The 18,422-nt window shown below is 55.9% G+C and overlaps 1 protein-coding gene across 1 annotated transcript in view; it reads right to left on the reverse strand.

The window, feature by feature from the left end:
- The window catches only part of LOC133751383 (cholesterol 24-hydroxylase), a 30,882-nt gene that overhangs the window by 6,991 nt on the left and 5,469 nt on the right, over nucleotides 1-18,422 (reverse strand). The window contains exons 2-10 of the mRNA XM_062181416.1: nucleotides 17,598-17,678; nucleotides 16,950-17,031; nucleotides 8,385-8,458; nucleotides 7,848-7,934; nucleotides 3,347-3,485; nucleotides 2,656-2,766; nucleotides 1,575-1,725; nucleotides 1,427-1,489; nucleotides 420-492 (exon numbers count right to left, since the gene is read on the reverse strand). Coding sequence (XP_062037400.1) covers nucleotides 420-492; nucleotides 1,427-1,489; nucleotides 1,575-1,725; nucleotides 2,656-2,766; nucleotides 3,347-3,485; nucleotides 7,848-7,934; nucleotides 8,385-8,458; nucleotides 16,950-17,031; nucleotides 17,598-17,678 — 861 coding nt within the window. The remainder of the gene's footprint in view (nucleotides 1-419; nucleotides 493-1,426; nucleotides 1,490-1,574; nucleotides 1,726-2,655; nucleotides 2,767-3,346; nucleotides 3,486-7,847; nucleotides 7,935-8,384; nucleotides 8,459-16,949; nucleotides 17,032-17,597; nucleotides 17,679-18,422) is intronic.

Genomic DNA, 18,422 nt, shown 5'->3' on the forward strand with positions numbered 1-18,422 from the left:
GCCCTCACCCCAGGGCCACCCCCTTGTCCGGCCCACCCAACACCCACACTGCCCGGCACTGCTGCTGGGGTTCTGGTCCCTGCTCAGTGCCAGCCCAGGCCAGGAACTGCGTACCCTGGGCAGAGGGCACAGGCCACGGTACCTACACTCCTGGAGTGTCTGGGCCCAGGAAGAAACACGTGCCCTTGGGTGCTGAGGCACTGGGGCAGGAGGCTGGGGAGGGGGAGGGGGAGGGAGGGCTTGCAGCAAGTTCGCTCTCCAGGAGAGATGCGGGGAGAAGTTTCCAGATGAGCAAAGGCTTGGGGTGATGGGAAACAGGACACACTAGGGGGGCCTCAGCCACAGGAGGCAGGGCAGGTGGCCCTGGGAGTGAGACACCAGCCAAAGTCCTTGGCCAGCCTGGAGGGCGGCCCACATACCTGGCCACAATGTCGGGCTGGCGAGACAGCTCCATCACTGTGAACGCCAAGTGGTTGGCAGAGGTCTCGTGGCCTGCGGGAAAAGAGGACAGGAACTGCCCCATGTGGCCCTGGGCCCCTGGGGCAGTGCCAGCCCCGCCGTGCAGCCCCGCCCCAGCCAGCTGAGCTGGGGGGGAGGTGGTCTGTCCACCAGCGTATCCCCGAGCCAGCTGGGACAGTCAAGGCGTCACCTCGTGCTCCTGGCTTCGCATCCTCACAGCCCTTCCCCCACCCATCCTGGAGGCTCACCTGGAGGGGTGCCCCCCACCACTTCCCAAAGGCAACTCTGCCATACAGCAGGAAGGGCAGGGCCCAAGGTCCGTGTCCTCCCCATGCCACAGGGCCCCCAGGCCTGAGCAGGGCGAGCCCGGATGGGGTCAGGACCCACTGAGCTCCCGCGGGACTGGGCCCAGCAGCAGCTCCGAGCTGGCCTGGGAGCGGGGGGCCACAGTCGGGGTGACATGAATGGACTCTGAAGGGCTCGCTGGCTGACCAGGCAAGGAGCCCCGGGTGCCTGCCCAGGCACCAGCGTAGCTGCAAGGGAGGACAGCAGCAGGCAGGCGGAAGTCCCGTCAGGAGACCCAGCTGTGCGTCCCGAGTGGTGGCTCAGCCGTGCCCCCCCAGGCAAATGGAGAGGCACAGCCAGCATTGCGCCCCCAGTGCCCTGCGGGGGTGCCTGTGAGGGCCTGGGGTGCGGGGGCGACGGCTGCAGGGCGCCTGTGCCTCTCGTCCCACAGCATGGAGGCCAAGGCCCGGCCCGAGTTCCCGGAGAGGGGGAAGGCAGGCAGGCCCTTCATTTGGCCATGACCTCTGTCCAGGGCGGGGAACGGCGCCCACCGTCCCGCCCCAACCCTGAGCATCTCTCCAAGACTCCCGGGGACTCTGTGTGGGCTGCCCCCACCCACCCACGGCCCCTTCCCCGGCCCCCGCCCCCCGCCCCCGCCCCGGCCACCGCCAGAGCCACGCACCAGCGATGAAGAACGTGACGAAGTTGTCCAGCAGAACCTCATCGTCCTGGGCTCCCTCCTCGGCTGAAAGACAGGAGAGGCTCAGCGCCCGTGCAGGCCCGGCGAGACCCACGTGCGGCCAGGGCGCCGGCGCCCCCCGGGGCCTCACCCTTGAGGATCTGGGTGAGGATGTCGGCCGGGACGTTCTCGCCTCTCTTCAGGGCCTCCTGGCGCCGCTGGACCCAGTCCTTGCCCACCTGGCGCAGCAGGCGGATGCTCGCCCGGATCTCACGGAGCTGCTTCCTCCTCCCTGGCAGGAACTAAAGGAAGGTCCAGCTGCACACACACGCACACATACACATGCACACACGCACACACACATGCACATATACACATGTACACATGTGTGCACTCACACACATACACACATGTACACACGCACATGTGCGCACACACATGCGCACGCGTACATACACACATACTCATACACACATGTACACACATGCGCACACGCACACATGCGCACATGCACACCCACATATACACACATGTGCGCGCACACACACATGCACACATTGTCCCTGCCCACTGCCCCAGAGGACCGGTAAGCCAGGAGGTCGGAAGAAGATGGGGAAATTCCAGAAAACACAGAGCAGCCGAGACCACGGTGATGGCACCGCTTCCCCTCCTACCAAAACCCCTGCCAGGCGGGGAAAAGAGGCCTTAACCGGCCAGAGGCACCAGGAAATCAGAGGGCTTCCCCAAAGAGGCCTGAACACGGCCAGGAGCACCGGGAAACCAGAGGGGTAACCCAAAGGCACAGGCCGTTGGGAGGAAGTGAAGGGGGATTGACAGCTCAAAAGGTGGGCGGGCCTTGGAGGCTGCACGCTCAGAGGAGCAGGAGTCTCGGATACCACCTTTCGCTTCCCTTCCTTCTTCATCCCTGGAACGTGGGAGTGAAAGCTGGAGCTGCCACAGCCATCTCATGACAACGAGGTGCTGCGCTGAGGACAGTGGGGTAGAGAGACAAGGATCCAAGAATGTCTGACCTTGTGGGGGCACCACAGCCATCCTAGATTGCCTGCCTTGGGGGTCATTTAAGGTGAAGAGCTCCTACTTGGGCTTTGAGCCCCTAACTGGAGGTGCTGCCTGCATGTCCTGGTTCGGAAGTCACTTGAAACCCACTCTGAAAAACTCCCGGAGGGAGGTGCTTCAGCCAAGGAGGGCGTGGGTGCCGGGGCGGGCGGTACCTTCGCCAGAGTGTCACGGGATGCACTGATGCCTTCCAACATCACCTTCACCGCCTGCGACAGGGGCTTCTGGGCACCCAGCAGCATGCTGGTCTCCATCCCGAAAGCTGCCTGGGGAGAGAGAGGGGCGTGGTCAGGCATGGGGGCGGGGGTACCACTGGCCAGGGCAGAGCTCGCGGCTCAGCTGTGTGCCAGGCACCCTCCACTCCTCACCGTGGCACCGCGTAACCACCCCCATGGGAGGCAGCACAACCCTGGACCAGACGCATGGCCCCATGCTCACCCATCCCTGACAGACGCACGGCCCCTCCTCACCCAGCTTCATGGGGAACTGCTGGGACGACGGACGGTGACGACCCCACCCCCGCCCCCTGACTGCCTCTGCATGAAGCTTGGGTTATCTGGGCCCTGCTGAGGCTGCTGGGGTGCAGGGTGGGAGGTGGGCTGGGGCAGGGCCCCTGAATCCAGCTCTGCTGGGGTGCAGGGCGGGAGGTGGGCTGGGGCAGGGCCCCTGAATCCAGCTCCAGAGGATGAGTTGGTGGGCCCAGTCTCGCGCTAGGTTGTTCTGAATATTCCAGGGGACGCCATCTATGAAAAGTCCGGGAAACACGCCCAGCGCGCTGTCCCGCGGAGGAGGGCAAGGGGGTGGAAAATGGGAGAGGTGTCCTGGCCCCGCGGCCGCCCGCGTCACCTTGGCCAGGATGTCAATGGTGGTACAGGTCAGCATGTCCTGCATGGACACGGGGGTCTGCCCGTCGGCCTTGGCTTCCAGGATCTCCACCAGCTGCTCCGCCTTCTCGTTGAACGTTTCCATCAGACTGACCAGCGAGCTGGGGGGACAGCACAGGCATCAAGGTGCTGGGGCCCAGCTGGGAGCATGGGCTGCCCCCCACCCTCCCTCTGTGCAGGGGCGGGGCTGTGCACAGTGGGTGTGTTCTGGGCTAGGGGCCCTCTCCTGGCCTCTCTGACCTGCCCTTGGGGTCACTGTCGCTGAACCAATCCCCTGCCCCGGGGCTGGATGCTGTCCCTTGCCCTGAGGGGTCCCACAGGGTCTGTGGCCAGAGCAGTGTAGAAACTTAAGGCTTCCTGGAGTCCTTGACGGGGCCACCATGCCCCCTCCTCTCCAACTCCTGGTGGAAATGAGTCCGAGACCCAGAGGTGCGGAAGGATGCGCTCCAAACACACAAAAGCGGCTGCCGGAGGGAGTGGGGGTGGGAGGCTGCCACCTGTCCCTTAAGTATTTCTGAATTTTCCCAAGACAGAGCACTGCTTGTATCCTGGACAGGAATTTGTATATGAGTCTGAGTGAAGGCTACGTGGGCATTCCTTGTCCTAGCCTCAATCTTGAAACTTAGCAGGAAACTTGAAATTATTTCCGATTGAAAAGGGGAAAATGGGAGAAAAGAAACCAGAACAAGGACATTTTTAAACTAGGAAATAAAACCTAGCTCTGGCCCTGGCCTCCTCGGGCTTGCTGCCTCCCAGCCCCCACCCCCCAACAGCCGCCCGGCTCTGCGCTCTGGCCCAGGGCTTGCTGACGATGGCTCGGCCCCTGCAGGGCTGTGGCACACACACACCCTCCTTCCCTTTCCCCTCCCCCAGGCCCTTGGCGCCTGACGGACACTCAGATGACACTTCCCAGGTAATTTCTTTCTCCCTCTTGTTTAAGAGATTTATTTCATTTTATTTATTTGAAAGTTACACAGAGAGAAGGAGAGGCAGAGAGAGAGAGAGGTCTTCCATCCGCTGGTTCACTCCCCAGTTGGCTGCAACGGCTGGAGCTGCGCCAATCCGAAGCCAGGAGCCACGAGCTTCTTCTGGGTCTCCCACGCGGGTGCAGGGGCTCAACGACTTGGGCCATCTCCTAGTGCTTTCCCAGGCCATAGCAGAGAGCTGGATTGGAAGTAGAGCAGCCGGGACTCCAACCGGCGCCCATATGGGATGCCAGCACTGCAGGCCAGCCCTGGCACTTTCTCTTGAGTCCCAGGTGGGCCAATAAAACTGTCCCCTCAGCACCCTGGGCCTTTTCCTCACAGGGTGTCCAAGTGTGTGCTTATTTGAAAGGCCATTTGTCACTGTCTCCTTATCTTCCGTCCACTGTGTGGGTAGCATGTGGCTGGTTACCATACCAACACCAAATCCCTTGCAGCTACCGTAGGGACCAAGGGTTGAGCCGGAGGATTCAGGGCAGAGCAATGCCAGCTCTCTCGTCTTCTAGGAAGAGGATCGGAATCGCGATCTTTCGGTAAAAGTGAAATCTAGGAGAGCAGCAACCGGCAATTTACTTTCACCATTTGGTTAAAATGCCATGTGGCTAAAACGCACCAGCCGTGCCTAGTTTTCTTCATTAGTGAGTTAGGACCGGCCAAGCCTCCATGACACAGTCATAAACACAGCCGTGTTCCAAAGCTGCTCTCACAGAACTCTGTGAATTTGGCGCTTACAAGAAAACGGTTGTCCCTAGACGACCGCGTTACTGGAGACCACTGTGACGACAGGGTAATGAGGCGAGCAGACTTAGTAGCACGGAACCTACACCTGGGAACGGCTCAGATGAGAACCGGCGAGTTACGCGTCTCACCACGCTTACAAATTAAAATAAAAACTTCTGTGGGAGCCCTGAACAAACTGGGAGTGCATTCCAGACGCGAGTGCTGAAGAGGGTTCGCCCAGACGACGTGTGCCTGTGCGCGGGCCACCGTCTGGTAGAATCTGTGTCTTCCAATAACCACGGCTCCCCGAGGGCAGGGGCACCCCACGCATGGCCGTGGCTGGCCTGGATAACACTGACTCTTGGCACCAGGAGCATCTGTTAGAAAAATCCTTCTCTCTCTCGTTCCCGTTTCTGTTCCCGTTTCTGGCAACTCTCCTGCGAGACTGAAACTATTCCAATTCAGTCTCGCAGTCATTGGTTGTGGGGTGCCTGGTCCTAGGCGGGGTGCAGGAGCCAGGGACAGGTGCCTCTTCTGGTCTAGTGAGGGAGGCACTGTGGGGGGAGTGACAGAGGCCATGCTGGAGGCAAGGGCTCAGCCTCACAGGGGATATCTTAGCTGGGTATCAGAGGAGGAACAAGGATGGGGGGGCACTGAGTCCGGGGGAATGGCACGGGCAAAGGCGGAGATGCCAGTGTTCAGAGGCTGGGGGGCTGGAGGGGCCGGGTGGGTGTGGGCAGGATCTGACCTTCCTCTGAGATGACAATGAGCCATGGGAGGGGAGTGGCCTGGTCAGGTCTGACTTCTAGCAAGTTCTCTCCAGACCAGAGGCCACAGGGAGAGTTCAGACGAGTCCCCCAGAGATTCCTGGAGGACCAGGCAAGGCCAGCACTGTCCCCAGCTAATCCGACGCCTGGAGGAGGACCTGTGGCATCGCCTGTGGCCCGAGGCACATCCTGACCTGATCCCTGCAGAGGTGGCAGACTGCAAACCCTGCCTGTGTGAAGGTCAAGGAGAGGTCAAGGGCAGGCTGGGACTTTTCTGGGATGAAGGAGGCTAGGAGGGGAGGCCGTGAAAGACAGCGCCGGAGGCTGGATGGGCTCTCAGGCCAGGGAAACCCAGCCACAAGGACACAAATGACAGGACCAGAGTTGGGTGGTGGAGTTGAGGACAGTGCAATCTCCCTCATGTTGATAACTGAGCTGTGGTCGCGTAGCAGCGTCCCCAGGAAACACGTATTTAAAGTGAGGGAGCACTAACCTATTCCATAGGGGTTTTCTAAAATATGTCTTCTACAGGCCGGTGCTGTGGCATAGGGGGTTAAGCCTCTGTTTGCACTGTTGGCATCCCATGTGGGCACTGGTTCAAGTCCCAGCTGCTCCATTTCTGATCTGGCTCTCTGCTGGTGTGCCTGGGAAAGCAATGGAGAATGGCCCAAGTGCTTGGGCATTCATGTGGGAGATCCTGAGGGGGCTCCTGGTTCCTGGCTTCGGATCAACCCAGCTCCAGCCATTGAGGCCATCTGAGGAAGTGAGCCGGCAGATGGGCGATCTCTCTCTCTCTCTCTCTCTCTGCCTCTTTCCTTCTCTATATCTCTGCCTTTCAAATAAGTAAATAAATCTTTAAAAATATGCATTCTATAAAAATATGTGAATACAGTAGATGCACACGTGGAAGGAACGGCAGACACGGTAGATGCACACGTGGAAGGAACGGCAGACACGCACCAAGGGGAAGAAGAAATAGGGCAGGACATGGTGAAGTGAATTTGCATGAAAGACACACAGGGTCCCTTACAGGGTCCTGGAAAATTCTCCATAAACTTGAAGTCCTATCCAGGCAAGAGACGGCTTCTTCAAGACATCAAATATGGAGGCAGCAGATGACCCAGCAGCCCCCTAGCAAGGAAAGCACAGCACTCACATGCAAGTGCTCACAGCAGCGCTGCCTGTCCGTGCGTGGGCGCCCAGGCACACGGTGCAGAGGGCGGGGCCAGAAGGAGGACGGAGACCCCCCAACACGGGGTCTCGGCGACAGGCTGCCACGTGAAACAGCCAGGCACAGGCCATGTATCATGTGGGTCTGTGCACAGGAAGAATCCAGGACAGGAAAAGCCAATGAGACAGAACACAAATTGGTGGTGGCCAGGGGCAGGGAGCTTTGGTAAGAAACCGGGGAATGACAGGTTCGGGGGCGATGCAGGGATGGTCCTACTCATGGCCTGCAGACCACCCCAGGTGGGAGGTGGGAGGTGGGGGTGGAGGGCTCGCTGTCAATAAAAGAGGAACTGAAAACTAAGACATCGGCACAGGTGCTCTGCATGGTGGCCTGGGCTGCTGCTTAGGATGCCACAGCCCATCCCAGAGCACCTAGCTGGAGGTCCAACGGAACTTCCGGCTAACGGAACCCTGGGAGGCTACAGTGACGGCCCAAGTGCCTGGGCCCCTGCCGCCCACGTGGGAGACCTGGATGGAGCGTCAGCCTGGCATGGCCATGGCTATGGTGGGTGAGCGAACCAGAGGATGGAAGATCTCTTTTTATCTGTCTCCGTCTCTCTGCCTTTCAAATAAAATGAAATAAATAATTTAAAAAATAACAAAATATCACCAAAAACTAAAAAGTGAAATGAATAACATAGGAAGCAAAGAGAAGTGGTGAGGCCTGAGCAGGGGTGGGCTCTTGGGCGACAGGAGCCTCTCTCGGCCTGGCCTGGCGCCGACCCCACCCCCCACTCCCTCCGGCGCATCTGGCCACACTCACCTGCGGCTGAAGGCCAGCTCTATGACCCGCCGCTGCTTGTGCCAGCGTTCGTAGTCGCACTCCGACACCAAGCCCTGGCCAAACAGCCTGCGGGAGACAGACATGTGACACAAGTGGGGGGCGGGGCCGGCTTGGTGGGGACGGGGGTGTCCTGGAAGTTGATGGGGTGGCAGTCACACCACACTGTGACTGTGTTCAGTGCCACTGGATTGGACAGCCTAAAGCAGCTAAGACGGTGAGTGCTCTGTGAATTTCACCACAGTCATGAACAAGCAGCTAAGGAAGAAATGGAGGTCGTGGGCCCCAACCACAGGGACCCCGTTTACCCACCTGCCACCCAGGGGCGGGCAGGGGAAGGAAGTGCCAGTTGAACATGACCATGGGGCCCCTGTTCCCAGGGCACCTGCCACGTGCTGGCCACCCCACCGCCCCGCCCCCTGCTGCCCTGGCACCCTGGAGCCTACGTCCTCTGCTGGCAGCTGAGGCTCCCCCGGCCCCACCCCACCCCAGCGCCACCCTGCTTCCTCCACTCCTCACCTCTCTCCAAACACAGTCTGGATGGCGCGGTACATCTTGGAGTCCTTGTTGTACTTGGTTGACATCAGGAACTTCTAAATATCCCCAGAAACCCCACGTGAGCTCATGTCCCGAGGGAGGGGGCAGACACACCCACCATCAGCCCCAGTGTGAGCTCCTCACAGGAGGGGGAGGCTCTGTCCTCATGGGGGACAGAGAAAGGAGGAGCTCTGAGGGGCCAGGTGGCTTCCCCGTACATACACAACTGGGGGGCAGCCCCTCACTGCAGTGCCCTCCTAGGGCAGGCATGTGCCATTCTAAGACCAGAGCAGGGAGCCCCAAAAGCTGGGAGGAAGGGCTCCGGGACACAGACGCCTCAGAGGGCCAGGGGGACTTCCTGGAGGAAGGGTCCATTTGCTCCCTGCAAGCTGCATGGTGGCAGTGGCCCAGTGGCCATCAGCCTGTGTTGCGCTGTCGGCCAGCCTGGGTTTGGATCCAGACTCTGCGTCCCCCTCCTCTGCACGCCGACTCCGTGCGTCTGGTGGGTGACTCAGCTCCCCCGGCCCTCACTGTCTCACCTGGCAGGGTCAGGGATAACAAAGTGCCTGCCTGCTCCAAGGCCGAGGACTCGACTAGTCCCACGTGAGAAGCGCTGAGAACTGTGCCCGGCACACAGCAGGGGTTCAACCAATGGCAGCTGCATCAGCTCCTGCAGCCTGTTCTGTGCGGAGTCTACCCCAAGACCCGTGTGCTGCTCTTGATGTCCTCTTAGCTACAGATGAAGACACTGGGCTTCAGGGCCTGCGCTGGGGTGCAGCGGGTTAACCTGCCACTTGCGACGCCGCCATCCCATAAGGGTGCTGGTTTGAGTCCTGGCTGCTCCACTGCCAATCCAGCTCCCTGTGAATGTGCCTGGGAAAGCAGCAAAGGACAGCCCAAGTCCTTGGCCCCTGCCACCCACGTGGGAGACCTGGATGAGGCTCCTGGCTCCTGGCATCAGCCTGGCCCAGACCTGACTGTTGCAGCCATTTGGGAGTAAACCAGTGGATGGAAGATCTCTCTCTCTCTCTCTCTCTCTCTGTATGTGTGTGTGTGTTTTCCTCTCCCTATATAATTCTGCCTTTCAAATAAATAAATCTTAAAGAAAAATAATAACTGCAGGGCCAGTGCTGTGCCGTAGCAGGCTAAGCCTCTGCCTGCAGCACCGGCGTCCCATATGGGTGCAAGTTCGAGTCCTGGCTGCTCCTCTTCTAATCCACGTCCCCACTAATGGCCTAAGCAGTAGAAGGTGGCCCAAGTGCTTGGGCCCCTGTACTAGCATTGGGGACCCAGAGGAAGCTCTTGTCTCCTGGCTTCGAATCAGCCCAGCTCTGGCTGTTGCAGCCATCTGGGGAGTGAACCAGCAGATGGAAGACATCTCTCTCTCTCTCTGTCTCTCCTTCTCTCTCTCTCTGTAACTCTACCTCTCAAATAAATAAATAATCTTTTTAAAAACAACGAAAACAAACCTCTGAGATTTAAAACTTGCCCAAGATCATGCACGTGCCACGTGGTGGACAGGAGACTAGATTCTAGGAGTGCGGGAGAGAGCCTGGGCTGAGGAGAGCACAGGTGCCCAGCACGCACAGGCAGGACAGCAGGGGGCGGGGATGCCCTCCATGTCTCCAAGTTCACCCCACGAGCACTGGGAAGCAAGAAGGGGCTTGCTCTACTCTAACCCAACCCAGGGGCTGCCAGCATCTGTGAGCTTAGCTCCGGGTGCCTAATATCCAGTGTTTAGCTGAAAGAGATGCCCAGAGTGTCATGAGCCACATCCCAGGGATGACAACCCCACTCCCCAACACTGTCATTGTGAACCAAGCTCTGCCACTCCCCCTCTCCTGACATGAGCCAGACCAGGATAGTGAGTGCCCACCTGCAAGACCCCTCTCAGACACCCCTGAGCAGTGCCGGGTCTCTGTGAGCCGCTACTACCGGGGCAGAGCAGCCCCACACAGACTCCGGCCAGGGTGCCCCTCAGCCGGGTGTCCCAGGGCCAGCGGACCCAGAAATGCCCACTGGGCTGGGCTTTGGGACGTGAGGGACACATGGAGAAGCAGCAGCACCCTGCCACTTCCTGTACACGCCCACACTGATGGCTGCCTCCTGCCATACACACCCAGAAAACTGGGCAAAATGTCTATTTTCAGACACTAGACAACAGGCAGTGCAGAACTGTGAACTTCAAAGGAAGAAAAAAAGATGTGGCCCCTTTGACCTAGGATTACCCCAGATTTCTCCCCAGTGGTGATTCCAGGACAATGACACCAAGAAGAGACCTAAATACAACCCGGCAGCCTTGCCAAGTTGAGTAGACAGAGATCAGAGCCCAGGCAGCCTGCGAGGCTGTGGGTTGCAGGACAGAGCACAGGACAGGAGCTGTGCACAGAGAGAGCTCCTGCACAGGAAGCTGCCTGGGGTCCTTGAAGTCGTCGGACAAATGCCGGTCTGTGTACACGCAGAGTGAAAACCCACGGGGCAGAAGCAAGGTTCTGAGAAAAGGAGAATTCCTGTGTAAATTCATGGCTTACAGAGGCCAGGAATTATTCCAGCTCCTGCTGGCTGCAACAGACAAGCCTCACACACGGGCTGTAGGCAGAGGCCCCAGGCGGACCCTCCTAAATAATGGGACAGAGCCAGCTCTGGGGGAGGGGAGGAAAAGTCCACCCCAGACCAAACCTACAGGAGCCTAAATCAAGCCCAGAAAGGATCAAACTGTCGTCTGTCGGAAATGAAATCCCACACTCTCCAAAGGAATAAAACAAAACCCAGTGTGTAAGATGGGCGCTGTCTACCACGCGACAGAAAAACACGAGACGGGGCGGGCATGGAGCGCAGCAGACTAGGCTGCCTCAGGCCAGCTCCTCCACTTCCAACCCCGCCTCCTGATAATGCGCCTGACACGTAGCAGGTGATGGCTCACCTGTGTGGGTCTCAGCCTTGCACATGGGAGACCCAGATACAGCTCCTGGCTCCTGGCTTTGGCCAGGCCCAACCTTGGCTGTTGCAGGCATTTGGGGCAGTGAACCGGCAGATGATAGAAGATCTCTCTCTCTCTCTCTCTCTCTCTCTCAAAGATTTATTTGATATTTGAAAGGCAGAGTTACAGAGAGAGAGGAGGAACAGAGAGCGAGCGAGCTTCCATCCGCTGGTTCTCTCCCCCAAGGGCTACAACAACTGGGGCCAGGCCAGTCTGAAGCCAGGAGCCAGGTCTCTCTCTCTCTGTGTGTGTGTGTGTGTGTCCCTCTCTCTCTCCATCACTCTGCCTTTCAAATAAATAAATATTTTTAAAAATTCACCAGACACACCACAAAAAAAAAAAAAAAAACAGGAAGTCTGAAATAACAGAAATGATGACAGATTTATCAGACACAAACTTTAAGCACCTGTTACAAGTATGTTCAAGGAACCCACACATCTAAGAAATTCAAAGAACCCCCAATCCAATAAACACAAAATACCCCAAGGCAGATCATAGCTAAATTGCTGGAAATGATAACAGAGGGAAAATCTGAAAAGCAGACAGAGGAGCAGGTGCTGTGCTGTGGCCCAGGGCGAAGCTGCCCCTTGGGATGCTTGTGTCACCACCAGATTTGCTGGTTCAAGTCCAAGCTGCTCCCTACTTGCAACCCAGCTTCCTGTTAATGTGTCTGAGAGGGAGCAGGTGATGGCCCAAGTGCTTGGACTCCCGCCACTCATGTGGGAGACCCAGACAGAGTTCCTGGCTCCTGGCTTCAGCCTGGCCCAGCTCTGGCTGTTGGCAGACACGTAGTGAGTGAACCAGCAGGTGGTAGATTTCTCTCTGTTCCTCCCTTTCAAATAAATAAATCTTTTTTAAAAACAGACTCAGATGAAATGGTATAGTATTATTTGAAGATAGACTGATACAACCTAAAGTTGACATTATAGGGCTTAGGCAACCACTGAGAAAGAGATAATAAGCCAAGGGTGTTAGAATACTAACACATACTTGATCCAAAAGAAGGCAGGAAAACAGAAACACAGATAAAAACAAAAAGCAACATGGTGGAGTTAAACCCAACTGTATCAGTAATTACATTACATGCAAGTGACCTAAGCACTCTAGTTAAAGACAGAGAATGTCAGGTTATATAAAACAACGAGACCCAAACATGTTATCTTTAAGAAATTGACATTAAATACAAACCCCAGAGAAGTTAAAAGTAAAATGATGGAAAAGGAAACACAGGCAACACCACGCACAAGAAAACCGGAAGGGCCATGTTAAAGCAGCGGAAATACACTCCAGGGAAGCGAACGTTCCCAAGAACTGATGGACAGTCCTGAGGTCAAAGGTCAGTTCATCCTGAAGACATAGCAATGACAGACACGAAGAATAGACAAGCAGACGGGTAAGAAGCCAAAACAGAAAGACACACCCGTGACTCGGTTAGAGAACCTGATACCCCCAGCCCGGTCATCCCTGGAACAAGCGGACGGAATCTTAGCAAGGACTCAGAAGATTTGAGGACCACTGTCAACTAACTCACCTACCAAGCACTTCTGAGGCTCTGGTCAACAGTACAGAAAACACAGTATCTCTGTTTCCGAACATTCACCAAGCTGGCTCATAGGCTGGGCCACGGAACAAGTCAGGGTTTAGAAGGATTGAAACTATGGTGAGTATTTGCTCTGGCCCTACAGAATTAAGGCAGAAATCAGTAACAGAAGGATTTCTGGAACATCCAATAATATTTAGAAATTGATTAACATACACTTAAATGAGCAGTGATTCAAAGAATCACAAGGGAAGTCAGAAAAATTTTGAACTGAGTGAAAAACAAAAATGTATAAAAGTTTGTGGGGGCCGGCGTTGTGGCGCAGTGGGTTAAAGCCCTGGCCTGCAGTGCCGGCATCCCATATGGGCACCAGTTTGAGTCCTGGCTGCTCCACTTCTGATCCAGCTCTCTGCTATGGCCCGGGAAGGCAGTGGAGGATGGCCCAAGTGCTTGGGCCCTGCACCCGCATGGGAGACCAAGAGAAGCACCTGGCTCCTGGCTTCGGATCAGCAAGATGCGCCGGCCGCAGCGGCCATTGGAGGGTGAACCAACGGCAAAAAGTAAGACCTTTCTCTCTGTCTCTCTCTCTCTCACTATCCACTCTGCCTGTCAAAAAAATAAAAAAATAAAAATAAAAATAAAATAAATAAATAAATAAAATTAAAAGATTAAATTTGTGGCAAATTTGCGTTACAACAGTGCTTAGAGGTAGAGGCATACTTATAAATGCTTACATTAGAAAAGAAAAAAGGTCTAAAATGAATTATCTGAAATCCTATCTTAAAAAATTAGAACAAGAACAAATTAAACCCAAAGTAAGTAAAGGAAACAAATAATAAAGACCAGAAATCAATAAATTAGAAAATGGACAAACAACAGAGAAAACCAATAAAACCAAAAGCCAGCTCTCTGAAAAGATGGATAAAACTGATAAATGTCTTTGCAAGACTGATCAAAAAATTATAAAGGTGACCAAGTGACCATCCTCAGAACAGGGGTCCTGGAAAGACACAAAGCAGCCAACCCAAGAAACACGTAGGAGTGGGCCTTGGCGTGGCGGCTAAGACGCTGCTTGGGATGTCCACACCACACTCAGTGTTTGATTCGCATCCTGGCTCTGCTTCCTGCTCCCGCCCACTCTGGGGCACAGAGAGGGACGGCTCAAGTTCTCGGGTCCCTGACACCCACGTGGGAGACGGAGGTTGAGTTTTAGGCTCCTGGCTTTGGCCTGGCCCAGTCTCAGCTGTTATGGACATTTATGGAGTGAATCAATGGATGGAAAGACTCTCTCTCTCTCTGTCCCTCTCTGTCTGTCTCTCTCTCTCTCTCTGCATTTCATATACAAATTTTTTTAATTTTAAAATAAAGAAAAACTAGAAAATCTGGCCAAATGCCAGTTAAGTAAATTGAGAAATTCTGACACAGCTACAGCGTGGATGAACTTTGAGTGCATTATGATAAACACAATAAGCCAGTTCCAGAAGGACAAATATTATAGGACTCCAGAGATATAAAGACCTCCAACAGCCACATTAACAGGGACAGAAAGTGGAACAGTGGTTGCCAGGGGCGGGGTGGGGGCGGGGAGAACGGGGGTGGAGCCGGTGCGTCATCGGCAGAGGCTCAGGTCAGGATAATGAAAAACTGCAGCCCGACAGGGGCACAACAGCCAGGTCCTCAAAGCCCCCAAAATGCTGAGAAAGAAAACTGCTGTTCATTTTACCAGTTTAAAAATGTAAAAACGCATCGTTTCTTTTTTTTTTTTTTTTTTTTTGACAGGCAGAGTTAGACAGTGAGAGAGAAAGACAGAGAAAAAGGTCTTCCTTCTGTCGGTTCACCCCCAAATGGCTACCAAGGCCAATGTGCTGTGCCAATCTGAAGCCAGGAGCCAGGTGCTTCTCCTGGTCTCCCATGGGGTGCAGGGCCCAAGCACTTGGGCCATCCTCCACTGCCTTCCTGGGTCACAGCAGAGAGCTGGCCTGGAAGAGGAGCAACCGGGACAGAATCTGGCACCCCGACCAGGACTAGAATCCAGGATGCCAATGCCGCAGGTGGAGGACTAGCCTAGTGAGCCGTGGCGCTGGCCAAAACGCATCGTTTCTTAAACAGGAATTAGATGTGCAATCTAGAAAGCAAACACAGTCTCCCAGCGGCCGACCGCCCCAGGCCCATGCGGCTTCCCTGGTGAACACTGCCAGACAGGGGAGGAAGAAGTAGCACCGCTGCTAGGAGGCCCCGCTCCCCGCCTATCCTCTGAGCCAGAACTGACCCAGCACCAAAGCTAGACAAAGGCATCCCAAGAAAAATCAAATTTGGGAACAAAACTCCTAACAAAGTTGTTAGCAGGGGCCGGCTCTGTGTCACAATGGGTTAGGCTGCACCAGTTCGAGTCCCAGCTGCTCCACTTCCCATCCAGCTCCCTGCTAAGGAGCCTGGGAAAGCAGTGGAGGATGGCCCAAGTGCTCGGCCCCTTCTGCCCACATAGGAGCGGCGAATGGTGCTCCTGGCTCTCAACTTCAGCCTGGCCCAGCTCAGGCCATTTGTGGCAATTTGGGGAGTATGCTAGCAAATGAAGATCTCTCTCTCTTTCCCTTTCAAAATAAGACAAATCTTCAAAAAGAAAGTTAGGAAACTGAATCTAGCAATACACAAAACAGATACAAATCATGACTAAGAATGCAATGTTGCTAGAACACTGGAGATCACTTAATATAATTCACCGTATTAACATAATTTCTAAGCTTCTTTCGTCATTACATATTATGATAGTACATGGTTTCGGTGGCATGTTTAAAAAGCCTTAAAGTGTGCTTATGTTTGAAGTTAAACTTTCAAAAAAAGATAAGTATCCTATTAGTGGCACCCTGGTTGTTCAATCTGGCCCTGAACTTGACCCCTGGTGGTATTTTACGCTTCTCAGGTTCACCAAAGCCCCCCTCCAGGCAGAGAATCCCACTCACCATCCCCAGAGCACCTGCTGTGGAAACAAGCACCACTATTTGGTGAGCAGCCGCTGTGTGCCAGGCACGGGCCAGGCGGCTCCCAGATGTCCCTGCAGTTCTAGTCTCACAGCCAGGCCTGCGGCTTGGCATCTGTCTGTCCGACAGATGAGGAAACTGAGGCCCAGGCTGATGACTCTGAACTAGTTCTGCAGAGCCTCCAAAGTAGACGGTCCGATGCCCCTTCTTAGAGCCCCTCCACTGCTTCCGTCCCCTCCTCTCCAGACTGGGGCTGGGAAGCTGGGTTTGTGGTGCAGCAGGTTAAGCCACTGCTTGTGACACCAGCATCTCACATGGGAGCGCTGGTTCAAATCCCAGCTGCTCCACTTCCCGGCCAGCTCCCTGCTAATGAACCTGGGAACACAGCAGAAGACGGCCCAAGAGCTTGGACCCCTGCCGCTCCTGTGGGAGACCCAGACGGAGTTCCTAGCTCCTGGCTTCAGCCTGGCCCAGCCCAGGCTGTTGTGGCCATTTGGGAGTGAACCAGGGGATGAAAGATCTCTCCCTTCATCTCTCTCTTGCTCTCTGTCACTCTGCCTTTCAAACAAATGGATACATCTTTTTTTTAAAATGGGGGCTAATAAGAGTTCCTACCCCATGGGAATTAAATGGGATAATAACTGTGAAATGCACAGAAAAGAACACAGCCCATGGTAAGCCCTGTATCTTCTGACACCTTCTTTGTTAAACAAATCAGTCTAAGTGGATTCTCATCAGCGCCCTGGGAGAGTTGGAATTCCCAGCCTGCAGACGAAGGAACAGCGGCTGAGAGACGGGCTACACGTGAGTGAGGGAGCGAGAGCCTGCGCCATTTGGGTAAAATTCCCAGTCTTGGGTGGGGAGAGCAAAGCCCCGGCCCACGTCCCATCTCCAGCACAGTGTGGTGGGCTGGGGAGAAAGGTGCCCTCCCTTTTGAGTCTTGGGAAACCACTCCCCGTGCACCTGGCCGTGGGCCACTCCTGCACAGCCCCCTGCGCCCCAGCCCGGGGCAGGGAGGGAGCTGCCCCTGGAGCCACGCGGCTTCCTACCTTGACCGACTCGGGGCTCGTGATGATGACCGAGGTTTTGTGGAAGACGTTGACCCGCACAACGGGGCCGTACTTCTTAGCCCTGGAAACCAAAGTGCCCAGAAGGAAGGTGTCAGCGACGTGAGCCCTGGCCAGTGCTCCCCCACTGCCAGGAGAAACAGGGGCATCCCACCCAAAGGTGCTCTCCAGGAGCCCCCAAAAGACCCTGCACTGGGCCCAGGAGGCCTGGGGGTGAGGCTCTGCCCCATTGCTAATGTCCCCCCCGGGCCTCTGTTTCCACAGCCATGAAATAAGGGGGCAACACTCATCTTTGGTTTGCCCCAAAGAACCAAACCATGTCCTAGCTTTGAAGTGTCCTTGAGGGGCATAAGGCACCACCCCAAACTGTCGATGTCACAGCATCAGCCCCGCCCAGTTTACAGATGCAGAAACTGAGGCGTGCAGGGGGTCTGATGGCTGGTCTGAAGTCCCAGGGTGGGTGATGGCAGAGCACCCTTGCCTGCCTCCCATGTGGGGCGGGGGCCTCCAGGGCAGGACTGCCCTGGGCCAGGGTACAGTGGGGCTGGGTGAGAGCTGGGGTGGGGGTGGGGGTCTGCTCCCACACTGGGGCCCTGGAGCAAGGGCAACAAGTGACAAAGTAGAACCCACCAATCCAAAAACATGTCTTGGAGCACGCGGCCACAAACCTCATCCTTTTTCCAAAAGTAGGGGAGGTGTCCTAGAAGGAAACTGGAAGAAACAGGAGACATCAGGCTCCCGGCCACCCCCTCCCCATGGGGCCTGTCAGGTCAGCCTCGCAGGTGCACTTCCCGAGCAGGGGGTGAGGCTCGGGGCCACCAGCACGGAGCACGCAGGCAGGATGCAGACTCCGAGGGCCTCCCTGGATAGGAGCCAGTTCCATCCCCCACCCTGTCCCTGGCACAGAAAATACTCAGTGGTCCTGCCTGCTGGGTACACGCCTAACCCCGCACCACCTGGGCAGGCCAGCACGGCTGAAGTCACCCGCTCAGGGGCACAGCTGGTCCCAGGGTCCCCACAGTCCACTGGGGGATGGCTTGGTCACATAAGTCTGCGATATGATCACCAGGCTGTTTGGTGGCCTCCTGCGCACAGTTCAAGGTGCCAAACCTCACTGTAGCATTGCCCAAAAGGTGAGCCCAAACCCACATTTGGAGTTTTCTGGTTCATGGAGCTCCCAGGGAGAGATAAAATCAGTAAACAGACAAATAAATGCAAGTTGATGTAGTAAGAAAAACAGAACCGAGAATGGGGACAGGGACTGCTCGGGGTGGGGGTGGGGACGGTCATTTTATACCTGCAGGGCAACGTAAAGGTGACCTGTGAGCTGGGACCTGTAAGAAGCGAGGGGTTCAATCACGAAGGAACCTGGAGCAAGAGCATTCCAAGCGAGCAGAAGAGCAGGTGCAAAGGCCCTGAGGTAGGAGCAGGCCTGCTGCGTAAGGCCCATGAGGC

The sequence above is a fragment of the Lepus europaeus genome, chromosome 22 (genome assembly GCF_033115175.1).
Source record: "Lepus europaeus isolate LE1 chromosome 22, mLepTim1.pri, whole genome shotgun sequence".
NCBI lineage: Eukaryota > Metazoa > Chordata > Mammalia > Lagomorpha > Leporidae > Lepus > Lepus europaeus.